Source organism: Penicillium hispanicum (assembly GCF_028827665.1).
Source record: "Penicillium hispanicum strain IBT 35686 chromosome Unknown utg000003l_segment0_segment0, whole genome shotgun sequence".
NCBI classification, from domain to species: Eukaryota; Fungi; Ascomycota; class Eurotiomycetes; order Eurotiales; family Aspergillaceae; genus Penicillium; species Penicillium hispanicum.
The window spans coordinates 321,820-338,717 of record NW_026623195.1 but is presented as its reverse complement, the minus strand read 5'-3'; the positions used below and the strand labels follow the sequence as shown (position 1 = coordinate 338,717).

Sequence of the window (16,898 nt, the reverse complement as noted above, 5' to 3'; positions counted from 1 at the left end):
GTTGCGAAAAAGGGGAAAAGGATTACAGGAGAAAAGAGACGAAACAAAGAAAACGGGCAAGAACCAAGAAGGCACGGGATCAATGGCATCGCATCTTCCGAGTCTTCAAGAGCGAACGCCATCACGAAGCAATATTTCCACATGGCCAAAAGAAAAGAAAGAGAAAAATCGGCCCGAGAGCATCACGCTGTCCAGGCTTCTTGCTTCACATGGTATCATAAGCGAAGTTTCATCAATGGCCTGGCATCTGACCTTCCTCGATCATGGCGTCATGTCCTACCCCTACCCACGTTTACTGAGAGGCGCACTGCACGCGCTCAGCACCGGGGGGCACGTCGTCATCATCCTCGTCCATGCCGGCAGAGGCGGCACCATGAGCGCGGGCTTGCGAGCCCTCGCTGGCGTCAATGCTCTCGAGCTCGAAGTCCTCGACCATAGCATCGGCCGGAGGCTGGGTCTGCTCGAGGCGAGGAGGAAGGACCTTCTCCAGAAGCTCCAGGTTTTGCAGATCCTCCTTCTGAGGGAACTTAACGTCGAACTTGATGTACAGGTTGCCGTGGTCGTGATGGCGGAAGGAGGGCATACCCTGCCCCGCGATGACCTTGATGGCACCAGGAGTGATCACCTCACCAGGGGCGATGTTGACAGTCAACCAGCGGTCGTCAAGGTGCTCGATGTGGATGGTGCCACCGCCAAGGGCAGTCAGCAGGTCGATCTCGGCCTGGTAGAAGAGATCGTCGTTCTTGCGCTGGAACCGGGGGTGGGGCTTCTGCTCAATCTCGAACACAACGTCGCCGGGGAGAACACCGGGCATCTGGTCACCCTCACCACGGAACTCAATCTTGTGGCCATCGCGCACACCCTTGTCAACGTGGACGTGCAGAACCTTGCGCTCGACAACGGTCTTCTTGCCGCCGCAGCGCTTGCAGCGGTCCTTGTCGCGGACGATCTCTCCCTCGCCGTTACAATCGGGGCAGACTGTCTGGAAACGCTGGATCATGGGACCCATCTGGCGCATCATCGTCTTCATACCGCTACCGTTGCAACCGGTGCACTCCTTGACAGCACCCTCCTTGCCTCCACGGCCATCACAGCCACTGCAGATGACAGACTTCTGCAGAGCCAGCTTTGAGACCTTGCCGCGGTAGATATCCTCCAGGTTGACCTTGTGCACATGGTGAATGGTGCGGGCCTTCTTGGGGCCAGTGTCGCGCATGCCACCGCCAAACATTCCGCCGAACGCACCGCCGCCACCAAAGAACTGCGAGAACAGATCTTCGGCGTTCATGCCACCGGCGCCACCGCCATTCTCCAGACCCTCCTCGCCATATTGGTCGTAGATCTGACGCTTCTCGGAATCGGACAAAATCTCGTAAGCGTGGGACAGCTCCTTGAACTTCTCAGCAGCATCGGGGTTGTCGGCGTTCTTGTCTGTATGGAAAAAGGCCAGTCAGCAAGGCTCCGTAAACAAAATATTCCAAAAGATGTTCTCGAGTCTGCACGCACCAGGGTGGTACTTGAGAGCACCCTTCTTGTAGGCAGACTTCAGCTGAGTCTCAGAAGCCGTAGGAGGGACCTGTTTTCATAGCAAAAGTGCCTAGTGAGTGCTTATTCATTATGCCGATGGATACATAGGTTTGTCATACCCCGAGCAGCTCGTAGAACTTTGTGTCCTTGACCATGGTGTTGGGTAATTAGGCGAGAAGGCGGGGTGTGGGTGAGGGTATCTCGTCGGAGTCAAAGAAAAAAAGAAATGAGGGAAGAGGACGCGACTAGAAACAACAGTCGCAATAGATGAACACGGGAAAGACGGCCCGGGGGGGGAAAAGGATGGAGGGAGAGGGGAGGTGGAGGAGGAGGATGGATATCTCTTGGATAAGAATAGAGACTGGAGATCCAGGAGCCTGGAAAAAAAGGCTGACTAAGAAGGGGACCCGGTACTGTACGGTGCGGGTAATAGATTACCAGGGCGCAATCGGCACTGGAATCCTCACTCGAAGTCGGGGGCTTCTATGGACGATGCTCCCCAGAGGTCAGCAGCACTTGCTTTTCAACCGTGGACACGCTCTCTCTCGCATCCATTTTCTGGCGGCTTCTATGCCTCTCCTTGTGAATGAATTGGGCCCGAGCGTCATTCGGCGGGATTCTGCAGTCTTCGATGCGCTTCGCCCGCTTTCTCCGTACGGTATTGACCATAGATGACGGGCTGAGTAAGGGCGATCACTGATTGCCCTGCTTATGTCTATGAATATATTCTTCACTGCGACGCGGTCAATTGGACTCTCAACGGGGAGACACTTGGCAGTCAGTTTCCCTGCTGTACTCGTCGTCACGGAGAAATAGATTTGGGCGATCTAAGACCGTCCCATTCATTGCCCTTCCATCGTTATGCACTGTCCCGACCAACAAAGAGCCTGTTTGAGTTTTTCTCTCCTTTGCCCGCCACATGCGAACCATAGTTCAGCCACAGTCCAGCCACAGTCCAGCCACATGGGGCTTATCGATAAGCGGAGGGGAAAAAGACCGTCATGGAAAGCGGGAGGGGGGGAAATGGTGAGCGGGTGAAGAGTTGTCGCTGCCGTAGATAAGCCGATAAGTCTGCCCAGGTGAGGGTTCACTCTCCCGACACCACCCCTCCTCCCTCCTCCCTCCCACCATTGTCCCGCAAGTGCAAGCAGCCCTTATCATGGAACAAGACCCTGGTTTCGTTGCTGCCGTGGAGGAGGCCAAAATGGGCGCCACCGAGGGTGGAGTGCCAATTGGTGCCGTTCTCGTCTCCAAGGATGGGAAGATCCTCGGCCGCGGTCATAATATGCGTGTGCAGAAGGGAAGCGCCGTCCTGCATGTCAGTCGACTCGCCGCGAGTGAATTGGTCCATTTGGCATGAACATTGTGAAGCTGATCGGGGGAACTTTCTAGGCCGAGATATCTGCTCTCGAAAACTCCGGCCGTCTACCCGCGTCGGCCTACGAGGGCGCCACCATGTACACCACCCTGTCCCCGTGTGACATGTGCACCGGTGCCTGCATTCTCTACAAGGTCAAGCGCGTGGTTGTTGGTGAGAACAAGAACTTTGTGGGCGGCGAGGAGCTCCTGCTCAAAAGCGGAAAGGAGGTCATCGTCCTAGATAACCAGGAGTGCAAGGACCTCATGGCCAAGTTTATCAAGGAGAAGCCCGAGTTATGGTAGGTCATGCTTTTCTATTGTGTCGTGGTGGCATCGGGAGATGCCAATGGGCTGGTGATTCCAAGCGTCCACGGGTTCCTTTCACGGGTCCAATTGCTGACTCGAGTGCCTACTGCACAGGAACGAGGATATTGCCGTCTAAGCTCCAATGAAACGGCCTGGGAGCGCAAACAATCTTGCAGGTCTTGCACATATCCGCCCAACCGTATTCATATTATCATAGAGGAGAGCCTTTTGTTTTGGTATATCAGCTTTGGTCTTCTCCCCTTTGAGATGGTCCCGAAACCACCGTTGGTCGACCGAGAGGTCTGGTCACTATTTTGTGAGACGATGAATTTCCTCGAAGAAGAACTTGAGATGCTCTGGGTCCACGAAAGGAGTCACGCCTGTTCGAAGCATCAATACCATGGCACGAATTCCAAGAATCGAGCAGATGTCACGTACCGTGTCCAAGGTTACAAATCCAGCCCTTTTTGCCCTTCTGGAATCCCTTGACCATGTCGTCCACAGTAGCGGTAATGGCAGGACGACCACCGTAAAGCATACCGGGGTCAGCATTACCTTGGATGGTCACGCGGCCGTTGGCAATGCGCATAGCTTCAGCAGGGTCGTGTAGCCAGTCCAAACCAACGATATTGTAGCCGGACTGACAGAGGTCATCCAGAGCATACCAAGCACCCTTGGCAAAGACCGTCATAGGGACGGGCTCCAGGCCCATCTCCTCAAGTCGCTTGGGCAGATTGGCAGAAATGTGGCGCAGATAAGGAAGCGAGAACGAAGCAAATGAACTGGGCGACAGCTCACCAGCCCACGAGTCGAATACCTGCACCAGTTGCGCACCAGCAGCAACCTGGAGCGCCAGGTACTCCACACAGATTTCTGCAATTTTCTGCAGCAGCGCCTGCGACTCAGTAGGGTATTTGTAGACCCAGGTCTTGGACTGAACGAAGAGCTTGCTACCACCGCCTTCAACCATATAGCAAAGCAGAGTCCACGGTGCACCGCAGAAACCAATCAGGGGTACACGACCCTTCAGCTTGAAGCGTGTGAGAGAGATAGCCTTGTAAACGTAGTCCAGCTCCGCCTTCACGTCCACCGTTTTTTCCATCACCTTGGCATACTGTCCATCCGTCGGCGACTGGAGCGGCTCTGGAAAGTGCGGGCCCTTCTTATCCACCATTTCCACCTTCATTCCCATTGCCTGTGGGATAACCAAAATGTCTGAGAAGATAATTGCTGCATCGATGAGACCCTCGAACCGGTCAATGGGCTGGATGGTCAAGGTCGACGCGACCTCCGGCGAACGGCAGCATTCGAAGAAATCCCGGTTACCCTTTGCCTCGTGGTACTCGGGGAGGTAGCGACCGGCTATAGGAGCAGACAAAGAGATCAGTCAGAGTTATATTCCAGGTACACAACTGCAAGGACTTATATCCACGCAAGGTCGAGCTCACCTTGTCGCATAACCCATATCGGCGGGCGCTCCACATTTTCACCTGCGATTGTTAGCGATTGAGTAAGGAAGAACAGGCAATATTGGCATACCCCGCGCTGCCCTCAGCAGCAGGTCATTCTTGAGTGGCTCGAATTGTTCCTGCATGGTTGGTTGTTGGACGCAGGTTGGAGGAGGGGAAGTGGTGGGATTCTCGGGCGAGCGTGGGCCTGCGATTGGATTTGATCTGCCGCCCGAGGGAACCTTGGAGACTAACTACACGAGCTAAACCACACCTCGCAAAGCCCCCAAACATGCCCTGTCTCAGCAGCAATCTCCCATGTTTTTAATTGGTGAGGCCTAATAGGTGATGCCCACCAATCTTTGCTGTAGATCAATTGGGTTTAATTTTTTACTATATAGTTTTCTGACTTGATCAGTCTGCGGGCATCCCGTAGCTTACAACAATAAGAGAGAATCATGGTGGAAGATATATTACGGTTTGATGTGCATCTTTGGAGATAAATTGGCGTTTATCTACAGTAAAATGAGCCCCATTTCAGTCAAATGTTCTCTTCCGGAGGTTCCCCAGATTGTACAACGAATCGTCCAATTCCTTTTTCTTCTTTGCATCAATGGCGGTGGAGAGCTCTGAGCTACCGTTAGAGTTGATATTGGTTACCAAGGGGTCCTCGGTAGAGTTAAAAGCCAAACCACTTGGGCCATGAGTGATCTGGAAAGCTTCAAGAAGAGCTCCCGGCGTGGAATTCCAGGTGTTTGTTGACCCAGGTTCCCGCACGGCATCCACGGATACGACAAGGGAGCCTCTTGAATCGATCCCCGCCACATCGAGAACGTTTCCAGAACACTGAATGGTGCCCTGAAACTTGAGATTGTCGTCCTCAATTGTGTAGCAGAGAAGTTGTGTTGCTCTGTTTGAGGGATTAGATAGAATTCGTTTTGGGAGAACAAAAAAAAGCACATACCCTTCGAGACTGACCAAGACGGCCTTCACGGACTCAAGAGACACATCCCAGATACCTCTCACAGTCGGCTCGGCCGTAGACAATGACTCGGGTAGTGAGACCTGCTGAAGAGGCTGACCTTCAACCCAGTTCCACAGGAACAAGTGGCCGTCGCCACCGCCGGAGACAAGAACGTTAGATGCCCACGAAGGAACACACAGCCTGCTGATCATGGAGGTATGACCAAGGCAGAATCGCTCAGTGACGTGGGCTTGGGGAACGCCACGAGATACGCGGATGTGCTCGTCGCGGTCTGCCGTCAAGATGTAATTCCGCCCCGAGAGGGACACGGAGATCATATCCATCAGTGTCGAAACGTGGCCCAGAATCAACTGGTGTTCAAAATTGAGGCTGTTGTTATCGTCCGTTTTCATGGTCTCGGCGGCGCGCTTCTGTTGCTCCAAAGTTTCCAAGTTGCGTTTCGTGTGCACGGTGAGAGGCGTGGCAGCTGGCTGGAATGGCTTAGCCTCGACGCGAGGCTTCACATACTCTCCAGGAATTAATGGCAAGGCATAGACGTCTCCAAATTTGTCAGCACACAGAATAGTCTGGCCATTCGGAGTCAAAGCCAGAGCGCATGGCCGCTTGGGCATTGCTCTTGAGCCGCAATTAGCATTTAGAAAGATCAAATCATAGAGGTTGACTTACCGCGAACTCAGCTCCGTGAATTTGCCTTCATTACTCAATTCCAGGACCCGAACAGACTTGTCTTCGGAGGTCATGACCACTACATATTTTCCGTCGGAAGAAGTCACCACTATGGAGATATTAGACCAGGTCGGAGCTTTCGCGCTTGTGACATTCTGGTCCTGCGTCTCCGACGAGAGCTTTCGTCGTTTCTCTGGAGGTGCTTCGCTCTCTGACGTAGGTGCTGTACCCGAAGCTGGCCCGGAGCTCGAGTCTACATTCTGCGGCCATCTGTCCAAGCGCTGGCCATCAGCCACGACGTATGAGTAAATATAGGGACCGGCAGAGGCCACTAGCAAGTCAGAAAGACCAGAAGTCTGCCGCTTGACAGGTTCCAAGCACTGGAATGGTTGCTGGAAGCGGGCCATGGCGATCTGGGGTTTTCTTCGATAAACTCGGCAAATTTTTGAATGGCGCAGATGGCCGTGTCGAAGAGTGAGGATCCCCGACGAACAATTGTTAAGACCAATTGAACAAGAGTGCAATACCAGAGGTGACTTGCGACCCGAGACCAATCAGGCAGAAAAAAAGGAAAGAAGAAGTACACACATCTCGTTCTCAGCTATCAAACCGACCTTTGCATGCGACGCAACCCGCAACGATGGGTCCTCACGTGACCCACTAGCGAACACGCACCGAAAAAAGAATTTCCCACCGCACACTTTCCCTTCCATCCAACAACCACACCACCACATTATCCCCTTGCCCTTAAATAACCTCTCTTCAGCGCCCAAAAGAAGAAATGGGGGGCAAGTCTGCTACCAAGGCCGCTTACTTCGAGAAGCTGAAGAGCCTTCTCGACGAGTACCGGACCATCTTCATCGTCGGTGTCGACAATGTCAGCTCTCAGCAGATGCACGAGATCCGTATCTCGCTGCGTGGCGAGGGTGTCGTCCTGATGGGAAAGAACACCATGGTCCGCCGTGCTCTCAAGGGTTTCATCACTGAGAACCCCGAGTTTGAGCGTCTCATGCCTCACGTCAAGGGTGAGTCAGGAAATTCCATCGCTTGCAACATTCGCGAGTCCAATTGGCTGACATGCGCAATCCCCCCATACAGGCAACGTTGGTTTCATCTTCACCAACGGTGACATGAAGGAGACCAAGGAGAAGATCCTGGCCAACCGTGTCGCTGCTCCTGCCCGTGCCGGTGCCGTCGCCCCCGATGACGTCTGGGTTCCCGCCGGTAACACTGGTATGGAGCCCGGTAAGACCTCGTTCTTCCAGGCCCTCGGTGTCCCCACCAAGATTGCTCGTGGTACCATCGAAATTGTGTCTGACCTCAAGCTCATTGAGGCCGGCAACAAGGTCGGTGCCTCCGAGGCCTCGCTGCTGAACCTGCTGAACATCTCTCCCTTCACCTACGGTATGACCATTGCCCAGGTGTACGATGCCGGCCAGACCTTCAGCGCCGATGTCCTTGACATCGATGACGAGACCCTCCTTGCTTCCTTCAGCAAGGCCATCTCCACCATCACTGCCCTCTCTCTGGCCACCAACTACCCCACCATCCCTGCCACCATGCACTCCCTCATCAACGCCTACAAGAAGGTCCTTGCTGTCGCTGTTGAGACCGAGTACAGCTGGCCCGAGATTGAGGAGCTCAAGGACCGCATCGCTAACCCCGATGCGTACGCCTCTGCTGCTCCTGCCGCCGCCGCCGCTACCGGTGGTGGTGACGCTCCCGCCGCCGAGGCCGCCCCTGCCGAGGAGGAGGAGTCTGACGAGGACATGGGCTTCGGTCTGTTCGACTAAGCGCCTCGTCCTCGATGGGATACGAATGCCATGTATTAGATTTTTCTGTTAACTCCTGTCCTGAAAAAGGTGGAGAATGAAAACGACTATGACCTGGCAACGGATCGTTCCGTCTCAACCTATAGACATGCTTAATGGGACGTAGAAACACGCTCCATTACCTGTCTTATCTCAAATGGTGAGTCAATGATTGCTTTTTTTTTTGCTCTTTGTCAACTCGCTTTCCCTCTTATTCGATTTCTCTTCGATCCGGCGGATGATTATACATTTTTAACCCTGAGCAACCGGTCTTGCGTGACCGCGCTGACGATTAAAAAACGCAACAACACTCTAATTTTTTGCTGACGCCACATCTCACCTTGCTTCTTCTTTGCACTATGATCTGATTTGGCAAGCAATTGCTAACTTCGAATAAGATTACAGGTTTTCCATCCGTCGTAACTTTCCCCAACATCCCATTGTCGTAGTCCCATCGTAAGGATCCGGGTTATGTGCGGTGTTATTGGATGATCATTCTGGGCTCCTGATAAGATTATCATTGTGACGACGTTTCTGTTTGGTTGCATATCATAGGACCTGAAGTTGCAAGTTTAGCGATAAACAATAGATCTTCTCTGTCGTGAATTCTCAAGTTCCATTGGATCCGATCGAGTCATAACTAAGGATCACTTTTGATATACAAAACTACCTACATGCCAACGCTCGATAGACAGCCGAGACAGTCCAAAGGAACAACTCACAGGGAATGAATCTCTAGGTGATGCCGCGCTCAAAACCAAAGATATAATTATTGACAATGGACATTCCAATTGGGGAGATAGAAGAAGATATTATAGTCAAGGCCAGTCCAGAGCTACGCCGCATCGTCCGCACCACGTCCAAACCGGCCTCCAAAACCACCCAGGTCACGGCGGAAGAACTTGCCGATGTTTTTCAGATTCTCGTTCAAGTTGGTGGCCGCACTGGGTTCGGATGGACTGGGAACGTGGCTAGGTGGCTGGGCGGAGGAAATTGGCATAGGTGATGAGGAGCTCGGTGTCCCGTTCAGATTCGTCGATGAAGTGGTACCACCCGTGATACCGGCGACACCAGAAGAGAGACTCGGGTTCCCGAAGCGATCAACGCCATCCTTGGCGGCGGAGATGATCGCTGAGCCTAGCATGGAGGCATCGAAGCGCGAGGGAATGGATGGACCGGTGCTGAGACCGAGGCCTTGCGAGACGGAGCCGGTGGCAGTAGCCGCAGGCGCTTGGATGGCTGTGAGCATGGGGTTGCTTTGTTGCAGGCTGGATGCGTAGCGGTCGGAGGCACGGTGCAGCTGGAATAATTCCACGAGGTGGTTTTGTTCTTGCCGACTGCGGATGCCCTTGAGGTCGAGGATCTTGCGGAAGTTATTGTTGTTGCGATCAGCGATGTGGATCAAGTATGCTTGCACCAGGGCCTCCGGCGGAGATGGTCGGACCTGTAGGGTTTTGAGAAGTGTTTCGATCTTGGAGAAGCTGCTGTTTACTCGCTTTACAAAGCCTGCAGTAACCGGGGCTGGGAGGAGAGATGAGAGACCACTTTTGAGGGTGTAGGAGTCGAGGAGCATCTAGAAAAATGTAAGTTCGCGAGGAAGACAGATCGGCGGCGAAGTGAGCAAATACCTGTTCAGCACCAGTCTCTGAGACGGGCTTGCACTGAAAGACGTTGCTGATAAACAGACTAGACATGAGCTCCACTAAGTGGTCCGAGAAAGCACGGGCATACTGCTGCTTATGCAGCAACTGAAGAATTTCCGATGCCTTGTCCTTTGCCCGAGAGAGAAGCTCGCTCACGTAGGAACTCTGGTCACTGACAGCTTCAATTTTACTCCATGGAGTGTTGCGCATTTCACGCCAGCATGGCTCGAGATCAACCTCCACTTGCCGGACGAGTCCTCGCACAGCAGCGGATGCGATGCCCATGAAAGAGTCTGCTTGACTCTGCAGGTCGACTGATTGCTTGAGGTTCTCATCCAGGCGGCCCTTGATCTTTTCTTCCAACTGATTACATGTTGTGTAGCAGTAATCGGCGGTGTTGAGCACTGAGACTAAGTCCTCAATTGATGGTATCTTTGATGGCGTGTGGCCGGAGGGTCGCTCGCTGATATAGTTGAGAAGAACCTGCTGTGCATACTCATCCAAGTATTTCGCGAACACCTTTGCCAGTTCTGCAAGACTGCCGCCTCCTGAGAGCTTCGCGCATTGCTGCAGAGCATGTCGATAGAATGTAAAAAGCTCAGTAGATGACGAAATGACGGTATGTGAGTTGAATTCCTCCTCATCCAGGGGTCTCAGGGGTTGTTGGCGATACTTTGGAAGTAGCGCCGCTAACTGCTTATTCTGCGCTTCCACCCAAACACTCAGGTATGGCTCAAAGGCCTCAGAGATGGATTGGCCAAATGTTGGAGTATCGGCAGAGGCGAAAGTGTCTGTGGATGGGCGCGGAGGGGCAAAGCGACGTTCAAGAGATTGCTCAAATTCAAGCGTTTCTTGGAGGCATGAAAGTAGCAGGTTAACGTCAATCGTCTGACCGTTCCGCACAGGTCGAGATAGAATTCCCTTGAAATCCTCCCGGGTGCCTTCACAGAAGACATTGGCCAGGATTTCATTTACCCGCCACGAGGCTGGAAAGATAGCAGCGTTCTCTTCGTCGTAGATCTTCAAAATACGTCGGAACCACGAGTACCGGCGCGAAATATTGTCCAAGGATCCAGCCTCTTCATTATTGCGGAAGACCTGGCGGTACTCGCGAAGCTGGGTATTGCAGTACCAAGTCACAAGCCGAGACCTAGCATATTCTCCCAACGCATCCACAACCAGACAAGCCTCCGAAAGCGTTCCCCGCTTCTGAGCCACCTCACCCTTGGCAAAGGCCATCTCAAAGTCCTCGCAAACTTGTTCCAATAGGTCCCGCTGAATGTCGGCCACATTTCGACTCAGAATTGCGATCTGGTCAATCGAGCGATATGACTTGAAGTGGCCCATTAGCTGAATCACCGCCTGGAGGAGCTGTGCGCAATCGCGATACTGTCGCGTCCGGCTGAGCGCTTGAAGCTGATCATATGCGGTGGTCAGCATCTGAAGGCGCTTTAATGCGGTCATCGACAGAGTGAGGTTCTTTTTTGCATTGTCCAATTGCTTGATGTCGGCCGTCATGTCCGTGATAGCTTGTTCGGTCTTCAACGCGCGCTCTCGGACATCGTCAATCTTCTTGAACAGCTCCGAGAGATCGGCTTTGGCTGTCTGTATGCGTTCCACACTGTCCGCATTGGAAGTGACCTGCTCTTCCACGAGCGTACCGATGTCGTCGTCCAATTCATCTTCGTAGGTGTGGAGGGCATCGGAGATCTGGGAGACGGAAGAGAGGGTAGTGGGATGCGAGAATATGGCATTCAAGTGGTCGACTGGGTCGTAGTCCACTATAGATTCCTCAGTCAGTCTCAGTGGTGTGCACAGCGTTGCGGCCGAGCCGTACCTGCATCCAAGGCGTCGAGGGCGGGATCCTCGTTTGGCGTCATAGGGCCAGGCGTCGGGGCTGTGATTGCAGTCATTCCATCAATTCGTCAAGCTCATCTTGCTTTTGACCGAGAGACAATTTCGTGTCAGGCCAATGCAGACTGTTTGATCTTGCCAAACACGCGGGTTTGGACGAAGGTGCTCGGAGCGCGGGTCGCATGTCTCTCGGGCCACCTGGGCCGCTTGGCGTCTTACGCAACTCTACCTGTCAATAATGGGAACCATCCAACGATGTACAACTCGACTACGGCGACGAAATAATGCATCATTCTCTTTTTAAGAATATTTGTTGTTACAATCGTCGTTCTTTTTCTCAGCCAGAAATGGCTGATGTCTAAAATACAGGATACAAAGCCATAAAGATAAAACCTTTGCCATTCGCCCAAGCCATGCAATGTAGATCGAATCACGTCTGATGTATTGTGCCACTTCATGGGGTCCACTCGCAAACCCCGAAGGGTTAGAGAAGACCAGTCCGTAGGGTGAGGGAAGGGAAGAAGGGCCATGGTCTAGTTTTCTTTTTTTTGATGTTGGAAGGGCCCCTTATGCCCCAGCAAGAAAAGCGGTAGCGGGCAGCGCCCCCTGAGCCTGCAGGAATTAAGTTAGTATAAGATTTCATGTATGACAAAAGATACTCGTATTTCATACCTTGAGCTCCTCGAAGTTCTTCCACGCAGCTTCAGGATTCCAGCCATTGCCGGAGAGCGCCATTTCCGAGAACTGCAGCGTCATACCCGACTTGGCACTCATTTGAGCCACCATCTGCTCCTGTTGCACCTGTGTATCGGTCTTGCCTGGAGCAGGTGCCCCATATCCATCTGGAATACCAGGCTGGGCAACAGGTGGAACGGCAGGAGGTGCGCCAGTGAGTGCGGCCGGCGCCGCGGCCGGGGGTATAGTTGCTTGAGGGATAGCCAGGTTCTCCGGACCCCAGGCTTCATGGCCACCGTAGGCTCGGAGACACAACACGTCGTTTACGACACGAATTCCACCTCCGGCGCCAGGGCCAAGGGTGAATGATCTATCAAAACTGCGCGTCTCGACCTTGCCTCCGACACTCTCCTCGAACTTTCCATGAACCATGACGAGGAGACCTCCGACACCAGTATCACTCTGACCAGCGGGGTCGGGCAGCCCAGGAATCGGATGACATTCAATAAGATATTCTTCCGGGTGCGCAGCAAGGTCGGGGTGGCGAGTTTGCGGGAGCTGGCTCCACAACTCGCGAATTTTGTCTGCACCCACATACGCGCGAGACATACGAGCCGGAAGATGGCTGATCTTGAGCAGATTCCGGCTCTTTTTGATGTAAGGATCCCAGCCTGCAGTTTCGGTCTGTTGCGCCCGGGGAGCCTGAGTGTTGATATTAAGAGAAAAGGTGGAGTGATTGTCGTAGGCACTGCTCAGGAGATTGTTGCGGTCATTGTCAAAACCCGCAAAGAAAGCACGAACGAAGTTCTCGCCGATCTGAGACTCGTCTTGGAAGAAGGGTGCCTGGACAGGGATGGGTGTCTTCTTCTGAGCTGCCACTTCCTCCGCAGTTCGCACCTGAACATTGTTCAAAGTTCGCAAGTTAGGATACCATTTCATCATGGTGTCCTTGAAACTTGGCTCAGAACTGAAGGGATTACCTGTCAGATCTAAGAACTCGAGCTTTCGAAACTTCCACCGCCATCCACTCATCGAATTTGCATCTTTAAAGTTGTTGTCTGAGAGGTCGAGGTTTTTGATATCGGGGAGTGTTTGGGCGAGAGTGGTCACGACCGTGATATTTGTCAGTTGATTATGGGCCAGGCTGACGCTTTCCACCGCTTCCCGTCTCTGAGTCGAACTGGTGAATCCCATCTCCCAGACTTTCATCAGGGCCGGAAAGAACTTGGATTCGGTAGAAGTGCTTTTGAAAATACCCATGGCCTGCAGGTCCGAGTCGGTTCCAAGCTTCGAAAGATCGAGAAGTTTGGTATCAGGGTAATAGCGTTTGCCCAAGATCATCGTCATTTTAGTTTTCGTGTCTGCAGTCGAAGGAGAAAGGTCGCTGGTCGATCCCAATTCGCGATCGAGCACAGCACTCGAGGAACCGTCGTAGGGCTCAACCGTGACATGAATTCCAGCAAAGAGATTTCCATTGATGCGAATCATTCGATCCGCCAGTTCTGAACGGACAGATACCACGAGTGTGTCGCCTTCAACCCGCGACTAGTCGAACGTTAGCAAGGCGCTAAAGACCTTGAAATCCGCAGCCCCAAAACAAAACAAAAAAAGCCAGGAACCCCAGGAGGCGTCGTCGTCGTTGCGGCAAGGGATTCTCCTTGCGAATGGTTATATAGCGGGACGGGTGACGCCGAGGTTCGTAAAATGGTGACCGCTATCTCGGATGTTGAACATACCTTAGTGATTTTTGCGCGGGGTCCTTTGCTGATCGCGTTCATTCGTCGCTCGAGAAATGCGACGAGGCTTTCGACGCCGCCGTCGCGATTGGATGCCGCCTTGCTCTCTTTCCAGCCGCGAACACAGAATTGCTCTAAGTTGCCACCGCCGGTGCTCTTGCCTTGGCGAATGTTGACCTGGGAGTTCTTGGTGCTGGAGATCGCTTTCTGAATTGCGTCCAGAGTGTTGCCGCGTGGCTGCACCCGGCCAGTGTCGCCGCGACCTCGTTTTCCTCCACGAGCACCGCTTCGGTCCATGTCCATATCGCCATCTCGATCGGTGCGCGCTGGGCCCCGCTTGCGGATGCCTCCACGGTCCGCACCGCCAGAGCGACGAGACTTCATGGTCTTCATATTGGATAGGTGAAGAATAGAGTCCGGAGGTGATGTGAATGTGAGGGAACGGAGGTGTGGAGGAGGGTTGTTGGTTGGCCTGAAAGGCCTTCGCAAAGTGGTTGCGCGCTGCGCGCCTCAAAACGAACGACGGAATCGGTTTCGCATACAGCAAGAGATTGAGTGGAAGAGGTGTGTTTTAGGAAGGGAGATGTAGAAGAGACCGCAGTAGGCCGAGTCGTATTTGTACAGACGTCGGTTAGGCAGCGATGCGGCTCTGGAGTATTTGCATTCACTCGTCCGCAAAGTTAATGATGGACCAAAAAAGTGACGTGCAGGTCACATGAGGCGGTGGGAGCCTTGTCATGTGACTCATGCTCTGCTTGAGTCACCCACACGGCCAATCAGCGATTGTCCTCTGTCCTTTGCGCATACGGTAATGCCCATACACTGGGGCCATCTATATCGAACTGGCCAGCTTGCAGCACACTCGCGCAGCTCTGGGAAGAACAGGACGGGCCGACACGCAATTGTTCGCTCAATTGATCTGGGTATGTGCATCTCCATCCCCTCGACCTTAACTTCCGTTATCTCATCTGGCTGTGGAATCCTTGACTAGAGGGATCAGCTTGCGTGTTCAATAGGCGCTTGTGCTAACTACTGCCGGTCTCGTGCCTCAGACAATTCCACTGCGGATACCGTCCTCAATTCTTCTCTCGGAACCTGCAATTAAACTTATGCTCGTCAATTAGCCGGCGCCATGCCCGCAAAGTCGCGATTCACAAGGCTAGATGCCTTCGCCAAGACCGTCGAAGATGCGCGCATCCGCACGAACTCTGGTGGTATGATCACCATCGCTTCGTTGCTGGTTGTATTCTGGCTTGTATGGGGGGAATGGGCCGACTATCGACGGGTCGTGGTTCAGCCCGACCTTATTGTCGACAAGTCGAGAGGTATGCGATGATGTTGAATCTTCAGTGCCACTACGCGGTACCTGATGGACGAAGCACTGACATGAGGAAACACGGACAGGCGAGAGGATGGAGATCCATTTGAACATGACCTTCCCGCGGTTGCCATGTGAGCTTCTAACTCTCGACGTCATGGACGTTTCCGGTGAACAGCAAGTGGGTGTTGCGCACGGCGTAAACAAGGTCCGCTTGACCCCTGCCTCGGATGGAGGCCGCGTTATCGATGTCCAATCTTTGGATCTGTATGTTTGTTTTCTTGATGCTGGATCACGCCCATATATGATCTGATCACGCAAGCTGACATATTTCTTTCCTCGGCTGTTAGCCACTCTCCTGAAGATGCGGCCAAGCACCTGGACCCCGACTACTGCGGTGAGTGCTACGGAGCACACGCGCCCCCGAACGCGATTAAAGAAGGCTGCTGCAGCACTTGCGACGAAGTGCGGGAGGCATATGCGCAGAACCAATGGGCATTCGGTATCGGTGAAAATGTCGAGCAATGTGAACGCGAGGGCTACGGCGAGAAGCTCACGGCTCAACGGCGCGAGGGCTGCCGAATCGAGGGTGTCCTCCGGGTGAATAAGGTGGTGGGCAACTTCCACATTGCCCCGGGCCGCAGTTTCACAAACATGAACATGCACGCGCATGACTTGGAGAACTACTTTTTGACAGGCTCATCGGCCGAAGATCAGCATACCATGACGCACCAGATCCACGAGCTTCGATTCGGTCCTCAGCTCCCTGCTGAGCTCGCGGAACGGTGGCAGTGGACTGACCACCACCACACCAACCCGCTCGACGATACCGAGCAGTCGACGGAAGAGCCCGCCTTCAACTTTATGTACTTCGTCAAGGTTGTCTCGACCTCGTACCTGCCCCTCGGCTGGGACCCTACATTTTCCGCTGCCATTCACAGTGCCTATGACAAAGCCCCGCTAGGCTCCCATGGCCTTGCGTATGGTGCCCAGGGCAGCATTGAGGCCCACCAATACTCCGTGACCTCCCACAAGCGCTCTCTCATGGGCGGCAATGACGCCGCCGAGGGCCACAAGGAGCGCATGCACGCCGCGGGTGGTATTCCTGGTGTTTTCTTCAACTACGATATCTCTCCCATGAAGGTTGTCAACCGTGAGACTCGCCCCAAGACCTTCACTGGCTTCTTGACAGGTGTCTGTGCTATCATTGGCGGTACCCTGACCGTTGCCGCGGCTTTGGACCGTGGCCTGTATGAGGGTGGCATGCGCATCAAGAAGCTCCACTCGAACTAGATGTATTCTGTCCTGGGTTCTGGAGATGAAAGGCGCCGAAGAGAATTACATTATCACTCTGTTTCTTTACTGGGTCAGGGCCTGGATCCTGGCCCGGAAGGTGTTATCGTAGCATGTCGAAAGCGGGGATGAAAGAAAGTGGGCACTCGTGGCGTTCTTGGGATACCTCTATACATTGATTTTGATTTGTCATCGTATCTTGGATTCACGATGTATCCATGGATGTATCCTTTATGCAGCAGCAAGCCCTTTGCGGGGCAGATATTCGTTTCTCTTG

At 53.4% G+C, this 16,898-nt stretch overlaps 8 protein-coding genes across 8 annotated transcripts; 3 read left to right on the top strand and 5 right to left on the bottom strand.

Moving 5' to 3' along the window:
• Nucleotides 1–292: 292 nt before the first annotated feature.
• On the bottom strand, nt 293–1,682 carry N7459_002529 (type I HSP40 co-chaperone YDJ1; the record flags this gene model as incomplete). The annotated part of the gene is made up of 3 exons (XM_056941714.1): nt 293–1,431; nt 1,507–1,576; nt 1,647–1,682. The coding sequence occupies 3 exons, from the start codon at nt 1,680–1,682 to the stop codon at nt 293–295; spliced, it is 1,245 nt and encodes a 414-aa protein (XP_056801597.1).
• A 1,004-nt stretch (nt 1,683–2,686) lies between these two features.
• N7459_002528 (cytosine deaminase) lies at nt 2,687–3,328 on the top strand (the record flags this gene model as incomplete). The annotated part of the gene is made up of 3 exons (XM_056941713.1): nt 2,687–2,845; nt 2,920–3,185; nt 3,307–3,328. The coding sequence occupies 3 exons, from the start codon at nt 2,687–2,689 to the stop codon at nt 3,326–3,328; spliced, it is 447 nt and encodes a 148-aa protein (XP_056801596.1).
• Nucleotides 3,329–3,501: 173 nt separating this feature from the next.
• On the bottom strand, nt 3,502–4,786 carry N7459_002527 (uroporphyrinogen decarboxylase HEM12; the record flags this gene model as incomplete). The annotated part of the gene is made up of 4 exons (XM_056941712.1): nt 3,502–3,572; nt 3,631–4,554; nt 4,641–4,682; nt 4,732–4,786. The coding sequence occupies 4 exons, from the start codon at nt 4,784–4,786 to the stop codon at nt 3,502–3,504; spliced, it is 1,092 nt and encodes a 363-aa protein (XP_056801595.1).
• Nucleotides 4,787–5,177: 391 nt separating this feature from the next.
• On the bottom strand, nt 5,178–6,698 carry trm82 (putative tRNA methyltransferase; the record flags this gene model as incomplete). Its single annotated transcript, XM_056941711.1, has 3 exons — nt 5,178–5,550; nt 5,605–6,240; nt 6,292–6,698. 3 exons carry the CDS (start codon nt 6,696–6,698, stop codon nt 5,178–5,180), a joined length of 1,416 nt encoding a protein of 471 aa, XP_056801594.1.
• A 374-nt stretch (nt 6,699–7,072) lies between these two features.
• N7459_002525 (60S ribosomal protein uL10) lies at nt 7,073–8,084 on the top strand (the record flags this gene model as incomplete). The annotated part of the gene is made up of 2 exons (XM_056941710.1): nt 7,073–7,316; nt 7,390–8,084. The coding sequence occupies 2 exons, from the start codon at nt 7,073–7,075 to the stop codon at nt 8,082–8,084; spliced, it is 939 nt and encodes a 312-aa protein (XP_056801593.1).
• Nucleotides 8,085–8,937: 853 nt separating this feature from the next.
• N7459_002524 (putative GARP complex subunit Vps53) lies at nt 8,938–11,625 on the bottom strand (the record flags this gene model as incomplete). The annotated part of the gene is made up of 3 exons (XM_056941709.1): nt 8,938–9,675; nt 9,731–11,526; nt 11,583–11,625. 3 exons carry the CDS (start codon nt 11,623–11,625, stop codon nt 8,938–8,940), a joined length of 2,577 nt encoding a protein of 858 aa, XP_056801592.1.
• A 541-nt stretch (nt 11,626–12,166) lies between these two features.
• Nucleotides 12,167–14,403, bottom strand: N7459_002523 (uncharacterized protein; the record flags this gene model as incomplete). Its single annotated transcript, XM_056941708.1, has 3 exons — nt 12,167–12,211; nt 12,272–13,819; nt 14,011–14,403. 3 exons carry the CDS (start codon nt 14,401–14,403, stop codon nt 12,167–12,169), a joined length of 1,986 nt encoding a protein of 661 aa, XP_056801591.1.
• A 739-nt stretch (nt 14,404–15,142) lies between these two features.
• On the top strand, nt 15,143–16,621 carry N7459_002522 (retrograde cargo receptor ERV46; the record flags this gene model as incomplete). The annotated part of the gene is made up of 3 exons (XM_056941707.1): nt 15,143–15,335; nt 15,415–15,595; nt 15,679–16,621. The coding sequence occupies 3 exons, from the start codon at nt 15,143–15,145 to the stop codon at nt 16,619–16,621; spliced, it is 1,317 nt and encodes a 438-aa protein (XP_056801590.1).
• Nucleotides 16,622–16,898: the final 277 nt, after the last annotated feature.